The 11,976-nt window shown below is 53.4% G+C and overlaps 1 protein-coding gene across 2 annotated transcripts in view; it reads left to right on the top strand.

The window, feature by feature from the left end:
• Window positions 1-8,815: 8,815 nt before the first annotated feature.
• PPP1R12C (protein phosphatase 1 regulatory subunit 12C) overlaps window positions 8,816-11,976 on the top strand; it is a 29,158-nt gene continuing 25,997 nt past the window's right edge. Inside the window, exon 1 of one of the 2 annotated variants that reach the window (XM_010379170.2) lies at window positions 8,816-9,226. In XM_010379170.2, the coding sequence (XP_010377472.1) occupies window positions 8,906-9,226 (321 nt within the window). In that variant the 5' untranslated portion in view covers window positions 8,816-8,905. The remainder of the gene's footprint in view (window positions 9,227-11,976) is intronic. The other variant, XM_010379171.2, reaches the window with a different exon arrangement.

Here is an 11,976-nt window from a genome sequence, read left to right as displayed (position 1 = left end):
TTGCTCCCCAGGAAAGTGGTGCTTGCCACTAAGGGTGAAGGATCAAGACAGGTGTCCCCACGGTGATCAGACACCTCTGAAACATGGGTGAATAATCAGACAGGTGTCCCCGCATGATTAAACACCAAGGGAAGACTGTCTTCCCGAGTCCATGACCAGCGCCAGAGTTTTGAGTTCACATATAAAACGTGTCTCCTCTGTCTCTACCAGAAAAGGAAAGGAACTGAAATTAAGGGAGATTGAAGGACGGCGCCAAGATTGAAAGGAGAAAGAGGTTGAGGGATAGTGAGGGAGGCTGGAGAAGAGAGTAAAAAGGGGCTGCTTACCTGATTTAAAATTGGTGAGACGTTCCTTGGGCTGGTTGGTCTGAGGACCCGAGGTCGTAGGTGGATCTTTCTCATGGAGCGAAGAGCAGGAGGACAGGGGATTGATCTCCCAAGGGAGGTCCCCTGATCCGAGTCACGGCACCAAATGTCACGTGCGTCCGTGTAAAGAGAACACCAAACAGGCTTTGTGTGAGCAATAAAGCTTTTTAATCACCTGGGTGCAGGCGGGCTGAGTCCGCAAAGAGAGTCAGCAAAGGGTGGTGGGATTATCATTAGTTCTTATAGGTTTGGGATGGGCGTACAAAGTACATTCTCAAGGGCGGGGAGAATTTTACAAAGTACCTTCTTAAGGGCAGGGGAGAATATATTGTATCGGTTAGATGGGGCAGGAACAAATCACAATGGTGGGATGTCATCAGTTAAGGCCATTTTCACGTATTTTGTGGCTCTTCAGTTCCTTCAGGCCATCTGGATGTACACGTGCAGGTCACAGGGGATATGATGGCTTAGCTTGGGCTCAGAGGCCTGACACTGGTAAATGTAACCATTATTCTAGGTGGCTATGCTAAACCCAGCGTAAATCAGAGGTTCCATTATGTTGAGAAAGAAGGGGACAAAGAATATTGGGCGACAATTTGTCATCTTTGCCACTGAAACCACTGCTTCTCTGTCCACTACATTTTATCAAAGGCAGAGTGTCTTGCAATCAGCGGCCTCAAAGGCCTCTTGGAATGCCTGCATCAGTTTGTTTTTGTGGCATAAAAAGTTACCCCAGGCCTGGCATGGTGGCTCACCCCTACCTGTAATCCCAGCATTTTGGGAGGCTGAGGCAGGTGGATCACTTGAGGTCAGGAGTTCAAGACAGCCTGGTCAACATAGTAAAACCCCATCTCTACTAAAAACACAAAAAGTAGCCGGGCGTGGTGGCTGGTGCCTGGAATCCCAGCTACTTAGGAGCTAAGGCAGGAGAATCACTTGAACCTCAGAGGTGGAGGTTGCAGTGAGCTGAGATTGTGCCACTGCACTCCAGCCTGGATGACAGAGTGGGACTTGGTCTCAAAAAAAAAAAAAAAAAAGAAAAAGAAAAAGAAAAAGAAAAAAGTCACTCCAAGTATTAGTGGCTTGAGTCAGCAGTCATTTATTTAACTTATGGTTTGACGGTTGGCAAATCGGGCTGGGCTCAGCTGGGCGTTCTCGTCTGGCTGAGCTTGGCTGATCTTGGCTGGACTTGCTTGTACATCTGCAGTCTCTGGGTGAATCAACAGGGCCTGGCTGTGGTCATCCCACCAGTGCCTCTTCATGTTGCCACAGCTGGACCCAGATCCCTCCCCATTATAAAGGCAGTGCAAAACTGACAATGTCATTGAGGAGTTATGTTTGGCTGATCGTAAGAGACAGCTCCCCAGATAACAATAGTTGTGGTGAATTGGAGATTTGTTTTCTCACATGTAACCTAAAGATGAGAGGTAGGCAGTGCAGGGAAGGGAAGACATATCCCAACCGTCATCAGGAACTGAGGCTTCTAAGGCCATGTGTGGTGGCTCATGTCTGTAATCCCAGCACTTTGGGAGGCTGAGGCAAGTGGATCACCTGAGGTCGGGAGTTCGAGACCAGCCTGGCCAATGTGGTGAAACCTCATCTCTACAAATACATGAAAATTAGCCAGGTGTGGTGGTGTGCGCTTGTAATCCCAGCTACTCCGGAGGTTGAGGCAGGAGAATTGCTTGAACGTTGGAGGCAGAGGTAACAGTGAGCCAAGATCATGCCACTGCACTCCAGCCTGGGCAATAGAGTAAGATTCCATCTCAAAAAAGAAAAAAAGAGGCCGGGCGCTGTGGCTTATGCCTGTAATCCCAGCACTTTGGGAGACTGAGGTGGGTGGATCATGAGGTCAGGAGATTGAGCCCATCCTGGCTAACACGGTGAAACCCCGTCTCTACTAAAAAGACAAAAAAAAAAAAAAAAATTAGCTGGGTGTGGTGGTGGGTACCTGTAGTCCCAGCTACTCAGGAGGCTGAGGCAGGAGAATGGTGTGAACCCGGGAGGCGGAGCTTGCAGTGAGCCGAGATCATGTCACTGTGCTCCAGCCTGCGTGAGCCGAGATCATGTCACTGTGCTCCAGCCTGCGTGACAGAGTGAGACTCCATCTCAAAAAAATAAAATAAAATAAAATAAAATAAAATAAAATAAAATAAAATAAAATAAAATAAAGAATTGAGCTTCTGGCCTGGGATGTGGGCTTATACCTGTAACCCCAGCACTTTGGGAGGCCGAGGTGAGGGTATTCCCTGAGGCCAGGAATTCGAGACCAGCATAGGCAACATAATGAGACACCATCCCTACCAAAAAAATACAAAAACTTAGCCAGATGCGGTGGTGTGCACCTGTAGTCCTAGCTACTTGGGAGACTGACACAGGAGGATGGCGTGAGCCTGGGAGTTGGAGGCTTCAGTAAGTTATGATCACACCACTGCACTCCAGCCTGGGTGACAGGGCAAAACCCTGTCTCAAAAATAAATAAATAAATAAATAAATAAAAAAGTCTTCTTCTGCCTTTCTGCGCTACTTCCAGCTATAAGGTCACTTGATGAGCACAGCATGATTTCTCGAGCTGCAGCCCTCACGTCCACTTTCTAAGAAGGAGGAGGGCAGGAGAGAAGACCAAAAATGTGCAGCCTTCAGCTGAATCAGCCCTTTGATGAAGCCTTTCTTTTCCTTTTTTTTTTTTTTTAGATGGAGTCTTGCTCTGTCGCCCAGGCTGGAGTGCTGTGGCAAGATCTTGGCTCACTGCAACCTCTGCCTCTTCTGTTCAAGCGATTCTCCTGCCTCAGCCTCCTGAGTAGCTGGGACCACAGGCATGCGCCACCACACCCGGCTACTTTTTGTATTTTTAGTAGAGATGGGATTTCACCATGTTGGCCAGGCTGGTCTCGAACTCCTGACCTTGTGATCCATCCACCTCGGCCTCCCAAAGTGCTGGGATTCTAGGTGCGAGTCCCTGCACCCCGCCTCGACGAAGCCTTTCTGGGAGCCCCGCCCAACAATGTTCATTTCCATGTCATTGGCTTCCTCTCATTGCAAAGGAGACTGGGTCTCCACGTTGCGCTTTAGCTAGCTGGGTGCTTTACTATTCCAAATAAGATTTCCATTCTACTATTGAGGATGGAGACGATAGCTGTGGGCAGACATTAGCAGTCTCTGACACAGTCCACCCTTTTTGTTACACAGCACAAATATATAGATCCTGCACATGGAACATACTTGCTACCCAAGAACAAGAACCCAGGTTCTTGGAGGTCAGACCAGGTTCATGGAGGTCATACCAGGTTCTTGGGGTCAAGCCATACCCATTTTTTTTTTTTGAGAAGGAGTCTCACTCTGTCACCCAGGCTGGAGTGCAGTGGTGTGTTCTCAGCTCACTGCAACCTCTGCCTCCCAGGTTCAAGCAGTTCTCCTGCCTCAGCCTCCCGAGCAGCTGGGAATACAGGCACATGCACCACACCTGGCTAATTTTTGTATTTTTAGTAGAGATGGGGTTTCACTATGTTGGCCAGGCTGGTCTCGAACTCCTGACCTCGTGATCCACCCACCTGAGCCTCCCAAAGTACTGGCATTGCAGATGTGAGCCACTGCTTTTGGCCAAGCCAGACCTATTAGTCAGGCGTGGGTGTGTCTCTGGATGGGTTAGCATCACGTAAATAAAAAGACAAGTTATCTGGCTGGGCATTGCAAAGTGCTAGTATTACAGGCGTGAGCCACCGTGCCTGGCTGTGCTTATGCTTGTACATGTTCACGTAAACATGTCTATGTACATTTTCATGACTGTGATTGCTTATTTGTGGGGAACACAGTTTGGGATATCTCATCTGCCCAACCCACCCAATGAACTGTGGGATGTGTTCTCACCATTAGCTCTATTAGCAATCTTTACCTGGACTGCCATCCTTAGACTTTTACTTCTACTTAAAAAACGGTATTCCACTAGAATGGTTAAGAATTCCAGCTCTGAGCTGGGCGCAGTGGTTCATGCCTATAATCCCTGCACTTTGGGAGGCTGAGGCAGGTGGGTCACTTGAGGTCAGGAGTTCAAGAACAGCCTGGCCAACATGGTGAAACCCCATCTGTATAAAAAATACAAAAATTAGCCAGGCGCGGTGGTGTGACCCTGTAGTCCCAGCGACTTGGGAGGCTAAGGCAGGAGAATCACTTGAACCTGGGAGGCAGAGGTTGCAGTTAGCTGAGATCACACCACTACACTCCAGCCTGGGTGACAGAGTGAGACTCCATTTAAAAAAAAAAAAAAAAAATGGCAGGTGCAGTGGCTCATGCCTGTAATCCCAACACTTTGGGAGGCCGAGGCGGGTGGATCATGAGGTCAGGAGTTCGAAACTATTCTGGCCAACATGGTGAAACCCCGTCTCTACTAAGAATACAAAAATTAGCCAGGCGTGGTGGCACACGCCTGTAATCCCAGAAGAATCCCTTGACCCCGGGAGGCGGAGCTTGCAGCGAGCTGAGATCGCGCCACAGCACTCCAGCCTGGGCGACAGAGCGAGACTCTGTCTCAAAAAAAAAAAAAAAAAAAATTCCAGTTCTGGATTTGACAGTCCTGAGATTGAACCTTGTTTTGGCCAGTTTCTAGCTCTGTGACTGGGACTAGTCTCTTAGTCTCTGCCTCCTGGAGTTGACGAGATGATACCCAGAAAGTATCTGACAGCTATGTGATGGTGGCTGTGTACATCTTCATATGCCACTCGAGAACATCATCTTTTGCTCTTGTCTTTCTGTGGTAAAGGTTTGGTTTTCACTTCTAGGGCCTGCCGTTTGCTCTCAGTGATAACGGTGGAATGCTGGTGCTTAACCTTGGAACTGCAGGCCCTCCTCACTGGTGTATATAACCTCAGAAAGATAAGAAGAAAATGTTCCCAATTCTGTAACAGCAGAAAAATAGACATTAGTCTGCATCATAAAGATGGTTCAGATAAGGAGGGGAAGTTAGAACACCCACAAAAGTATAAAATGGACTCTTCTGTCCAGTGTGGAGAAAGGGGTAAGAGTATTAGAAGCCCATTCTGATTTCTGTTATTTTACTCTTTTTTGGTTGCGCCATTGCAATCCAGCCTGGGCGACGACAAGAGTGAAACTCCATCTCAAAAACAAAAACAAACAAACAAACAAACCAAAAAACCAAAACATAAACACAAACATTCATCAACAACATACACCCGGCCACAGACATGATTGCAAATACACACGACTATACATAAAGGCACAGAATACATATAGAACCAGAGCTACAGGATAATACCCTGAAGATTGACTTCCTGTTTTCCTGGGGGAAGGAGGTTGGTGTGTAAGTATGTGGAAAGTGTGGGGTTCAGGGACCACACCTAAGAGCCACCGGAACTATCCCTTTCTATAGAAACAGGCTTCGTGGCCGGGCGCAGTGGCTGAAGCCTGTAATCCCAGCACTTTGGGAAGCCGAGATGGGCTGATCACGAGGTCAGGAGATCGAGACCATTCTGGCTAACATGATGAAACCCCGTCTCTACTAAAAAATACAAAAAACTAGCCGGGCGAGGTGGCGGCGCCTGTAGTCCCAGCTACTCGGGAGGCTGAGGCAGAAGAATGGCGTGAACCTGGGAGGCGGAGCTTGCAGTGAGCCGAGATAGCGCCACTGCACTCCAGCCTGGGCGACAGAGCGAGACTCCGTCTCAAAAAAAAAAAAAAAAAAAAAGAAAGAGGCTTCGTGGTGGATGAAGACCCCATCATGGGGTTCCACCAGATATTCCTATTAAAGAACATCTGCTGGGCATGGTAGCTCATGCCTGTAATCCCCAGCACTTTGGGAAGCTGAGGCGGGAGGATCACTTGAGGTCAGGAGTTCGAGACCAGCCTGGCCAACGTGGTGAAACCCCGTCTCTACTAAAAATACAAAAATTAGCCGGGCGTGGTGGAGCACGCCTGTAATCCCAGCTATTCGGGAGGCTGAGGCAGGAGAATCGCTTGAACCCGGGAGGTGGAGGTTGTAGTGAGCCGAGATCATGTCACTGCACTCCAGTCTGGGTGGCAGAGTGAGACTGTTTGAAAAATAAAACCAAACCAAACCAAACCAAACCAAACATCAGTGATGCAATGATGTTTGGGTTTGCACCAATGACATGTTCAGGCTTGCCCTGCACAACTTCAGCTGACATCCTCTCCACCCGGCCCTTGCGCTGCCTCCTCCTCCCTCCTCTTTCCAGAACTATTCCACTGCTCCAGATATGATGCACAAATGAGCAGGGCCGCGGCGGGAGAGGGCACAGTGAGCCGCTGCCACCGAGGTGTTGTGTGTGATGTCTGGACACTAGCTGCATCTGATGGGAGAAGTTTGTGTTGTACCAGCGCATGCCTTGGAAAGACTTAATGCAAAAGGTTGTCCTTCCTTTTTTCAGAAAAACAAATCTGGCCAGGCGCAGTGGCTCACGCCTGTAATCCCAGCACTTTGGGAGGCCGAGGCAGTCGGTTCACGAGGTCAGGAGTTCGAGACCATCTTGGCCAACATGGTGAAGCCCCGTCTCTACTAAAAATACATAAAAGTTAGCCGGGCGTGGTGGAGCACGCCTGTAATACCAGCTACTTGAGAGGCTGAGGCAGGAGACTCCCTTGACTCAGGAGGTGGAGCTTGCAGTGAGCCGACATCGCGCCACTGCACTCCAGCCTGGGCGACAGAGCAAGACTCTGTCCCAAAAAAGAAAAGAAAAAAAAAAAAAATCTGACAAGTTGCTCTAGTAACCTAAAGAAAGTGGAGAAAGCAGCTGCCTCACCACCCAGATACTGAGTTGTTCGAATGTTTCAATGCCTCATGGTACAATAAAACCACAAACATTGTCGTAACAGCAACAACAACAACAACAAAAAAAAAAAAAAAAAAAAAAGGAAAGAAAAAGAAAGAGAGAGAGAAAGAAACGGGCCTCGTGGGACGCACAGTTTACTTCTCCGCGCAAACCCAAGGACTTCAGAGTGGGTGGGAAACTCCCACAGCGCTTGGGAAACAGTCTGTAGCCTCTGTCTGGATTTCGGCCCAATTCTGTGTGATTTGGTGGGTCTCTTCCTGTCTCAAAGCGTCAGCCACCTTCCCAATTTGGAGTTAGACGCAGGATCCGTAAGGTGAAGATTAAGGTGTGATCATCGCTTGGGCCCGATATAAGGTGATTCGCCCCCCACCTGCTGGAACTCCTCGCCCGGGACCACCAATCCCAGCATGCCTTGAGAGCGCGCCGGGGCCTGGACGGGTCCCGGGAGGTCCGGGTGGGCGCAGGAGAAACGCGGACCAGTGAAGCCTGTGGGAGCCCTGTCCCTGTTGAGTTCCTTTCCTCCGTGTGGTTCAGGGATTACCATTAGGGACTGTGGACTTCTGCCCCGAGCCCGAGATGCCATCCACCCGCTGTGCTTTTAGGGGTGTGGCCCTGTGGGCTACATTTCCCAGCGTGCCCTAGGATCGTGGTCCTGACCTTTGCCCCGCAAATTTCATTTCCCAGCATGCCCTGGGAGGTCACCCAGGGAAGCTTGGAAATGGACTGTCTTTCACGGCTTCTGGGTTGTGGACTCAGTTTCCCATGGTGCCCTGGTGAACCCATTCATTCATTCATTCATTCCAAAAATATTTGCCATCACGTACTCTCAGGTTCTGTTCTACGAACCGAGGACAAGTAATGCACAGAAGACAAAAGTCCCTGCCCTCTTGGAGCTTATTTCGAGTTAAGGGGTCAGGAAAAAACCCAAAATAAATAAAACCCAGCCGGGCGTGGAGGCTGAGGCCCGACATCCCAGCAGGATTACAGGCGGAGGCGGGCGGATCACGAGGTCAAGAGATCGAGACCATCCTGGCCAACATGATGAGATTCCGTCTCTACTAAAAATATAAAAATTAGCAGGGCGTGGTGGTGGGCGCCTGTAATCTCAGCTACTCTGGGGGCTGAGGCAGGAGAATTGCTTGAACCTGGGAAGCGGAGGTTGCAGTGAGCGGATATCGCGCCACTGAACTGCAGAGTGGAGACAGAGCGAGACTCCGTCTCAAAACAAACAAAACAAAATAAAACAACAATAACAAAACAACCCTGCCTCTCCCCGCACTCCCTCCCACGCGGCTGTCCAGTCGATTTCCTAACTGCCCCGGGGCAGCCTGCTCTTCGTCCCCTTTACCCGGTACTCTACGCTTCCTAGTATGCCGTGGGGCACCCCTCCGGTCTGTAGACTCCATTTCCCAGCATTCCCCGGAGGAGGCCCTCATCCGGTGATTTCCACTGGGCACCTCGGAGCTGCGGACTTCCCAGTGTGCATCGGGGCACAGCGACTCCTGAAAGTGGCCAGGGGAGACTTCCGCTTATGGACTCCATTTCCCGGCGCTCCCCGCGACCTGCCCAGCACACCCTGGGGCAGCGCCGTGACGTCAGCGCGCCGGGCGGGGGCCGGGAGATCCCTGGGGCGGTGGGGGGGCCAGCGGCAGTTCCCGGCGGCCCCCGGGGTGGGCGGGCGGCGGCGGCAGTTGGGGCTAGGCGCTCGCTCGCTCGCTCGCTGGGCGGGCGGGCGGTGCGATGTCCGGAGAGGATGGCCCGGTGGCTGGCCCGGGGGCGGCGGCGGCGGCTGCCCGGGAGCGGCGACGGGAGCAGCTGCGGCAGTGGGGGGCGCGGGCGGGCGCCGAGCCTGGCCTCGGAGAGCGCCGCGCCCGCACCGTCCGCTTCGAGCGCGCCGCCGAGTTCCTGGCGGCCTGTGCGGGCGGCGACCTGGACGAAGCGCGTCTGATGCTGTGCGCCGCGGACCCCGGCCCCGGCGCCGAGCTGGATCCCGCCGCGCCGCCGCCCGCCCGCGCCGTGCTGGACTCCACCAACGCCGACGGCATCAGCGCCCTGCACCAGGTCAGCGCCCCCTCCGGCGTCTCCCGGGGCCAGGCCCACCCTCCGCGGCGCCACCTGGGGTATCCTCCTTCCCCGGTTCCGAGCCGCCGTTGCCAGTCTCGATCCGCCCCGTCGTTCCTAGCCCTGGGCTTTGCCACCCTATGCTGACACCCCGTCCCAGCCCCCCTTACCATCCCTCTTCGACCACCCCGCTTCCGAATTGGGGCTGCTTCAACTGGCCCTGGGCTTTGCCAGTCTGTGTTTACCACCCTGCCCCAGGCCTCCTTACCAGTCCCCTTCGACCTACCCTCTTCCGCATTGGAGTCGCTTTAACTGGCCCTGGCTTTGCCAGCCTGTGCTGCCCCCTGCAGTCCCCCTGACCATCCCTCCCTCGACTTCCCCTCTTCCGATGTTGAGCCTCTTTAGCCGGCCCTGGACTTTGTCTCCCTCCCTGCCCTGCCCTCTCCTGAACCTGAGGCAGCTCCCATAGCTCACTCTGGTCTATCTCCCTGGCCCTGGCCATTGTCACTTTGCGCTGCCCTCCTCTCGCCTCCAGTGCCCTTGCTGTGCCGCTTGTGCCGCTTCTACTCTGCCCTCTAATGCGGCCGTTTCTCTCCTGAGTCCGGACCACTTTGAGCTCTACTGGCTTCTGCGCCGCCTCTGGCCCGCTGTTTCCCCTTTCCAGGCAGGTCCTGCTTTCACTGACCTGCATTCTCTCCCCTGAACCTGTGCCGCTTTCTGCGTGCAGCTTGTGGCCTGGGCCACCTCTATGGCTAGGCCCAGATCCTTCCCCACCACCTCCTTCAGGTTCCATCTTCCTCCAATCCCTCTTCCCCTTGCTCTGTGCTGTGCGTTGCTACTCAAGGATGCTGTTTCCAGAGCACTTCCTTCTCGGCGCTGCACCACGTGGTGTCCTCGGAGCGGATCCTGCCCTTGTCTGGGTCCTCTCGGGGCATCTCTCCTCCCTACCCCAACCCCCATGCCATCTTCACTCGCTGGGTTCCCTTTTCCTTCTCCTTCTGGGGCCTGTGCCATCTCTCGTTTCTGAGGATGGTCTTCTCCGTGGGATGTCTCTCCCTTGCGTCCCCACCTCCCCTTCTTGTAGGCCTGCATCATCACCGTTTTTCTGGACAACCCCAAAGCCTCTGTCTCCCTGGCTTTAGCCACCTCTCCATCCTCTTGCTTTCTTTGCCTGGACACCCCCTCCTCCTGTGGATTTGGGTCACCTCTCACTTTTTTTTTTTTTTTTTTTTGAGACGGAGTCTCGCTCTGTCGCCCAAACTGGAGTGCAGTGGCCGGATCTCAGCTCACTGCAAGCTCCGCCTTTCGGGTTCACGCCATTCTCCTGCCTCAGCCTCCCGAGTAGCTGGGACTACAGGCGCCCGCCACCTCGCCTGGCTAGTTTTTTGTATTTTTTAATAGAGACGGGGTTTCACCGGGTTAGCCAGGATGATCTCGATCTCCTGACCTTGTGATCCGCCCGTCTCGGCCCCCCAAAGTGCTGGGATTACAGGCTTGAGCCACCGCACCCGGCCCCCTCTCACTTCTTTAATTCGGGCAGCTCCCATATCCCCTTTACCTCTCCAGTCTGTGCTCGCTCTTCCGGCCCCCTGTCATGGCATCTTCCAGGGGTCCCAGAGCTCGGCTAGTCCTCTTCCTTCAAGCCGGGCCCCCATGTCCACTTCAGGATGGAATCCTGTGTCCCAGAGCCGGGACCACCTTATATTCCCAGGGCCGATTAATTTGGCTCTGGTTCTGGGTACTTTTATCTGTCCCCTCCACCCCACAGTGGGGCCACTAGGGACAGGATTGGTGACAGAAAAGCCCCATCCTTAGGCCTCCTCCCTCCTAGTCTCCAGATATTGGGTCTAACCCCCACCTCCTTTTAAGCAGATTCCTTATCTGGTGACACACCCCCATTTCCCGGAGCCACCTCTGTCTCCTTGCCAGAACCCCTAGGGTTTGCTTACCGATGGAGCCAGAGAGGACCCTGGGAGGGAGAGCTTGGCGGGCGGTAGGAGGGAAGGGGGATGCGTGACCTGCCGGTTCTCAGTAGCCGCCCTGTGCTGCCCTCTCCCTGAGCCTGAGCTGCTCTGGCGCGGCCGTCTGGTGCATTTCACTGATCCGGGTGCTGCACCGGGTGGTACAACAAAATCAGAATAAGTTGGTCCTGAGTTCTAATTTTGGGTCTTCACCTTTCTAGCCCTGAATTTGTGTTGTTCCTCTGTGCATCAGTTTTCCCTGTGAGATAAGGCTAGTAGCGGCCCCCCCTCCCCCCCGGCCTGGCCGGGCTGTGGTGAGGAGGGCGTGTCCGTGTGGAAAACTCCCTTTGTGAGAATGGTTCGTCCTAGGTGTTCACCAGGTCGTGGCTGCCTCTACCCCCTTTCTCTTTCTCCATCCTTCTTTCCTTCAAGAGGCCCCAGTGCTATCTGGGACATATTCCTCCGCCCAGAGCGGGGTCCCTCTTCCCTAAGGCCCTGCTCTGGGCCTCTGGGTTTGTGTCCTTGGCAAGCCCAGGAGAGGCGCTCAGGCATCCCTGCCCCCTTCCTCGTCCACCATCCCATGCCCCTGGCTCTCCTGCACTTTCCCTATAGGGGTTCCTGGCTCTGCTCTTCAGACTGAGCCCTCTTCCCTGGATCCCCCAGAGGCCCCAGGCCACCTAGTTGGCCTGGACCCAGCGAGAGGTCGCCCCGGCCCAGTCCACCAGGCTGGCTTTCAGGTGGATTCTCCTCCCACTGTGGGGTGACTACTTGGCAAACTCACTCTTCGGG

This window comes from Rhinopithecus roxellana, chromosome 12 (genome assembly GCF_007565055.1).
Source record: "Rhinopithecus roxellana isolate Shanxi Qingling chromosome 12, ASM756505v1, whole genome shotgun sequence".
Classification (NCBI taxonomy): domain Eukaryota; kingdom Metazoa; phylum Chordata; class Mammalia; order Primates; family Cercopithecidae; genus Rhinopithecus; species Rhinopithecus roxellana.
The sequence above is the reverse complement of the archived record's forward strand: the minus strand, read 5'-3'. Positions and strand labels throughout refer to the sequence as shown.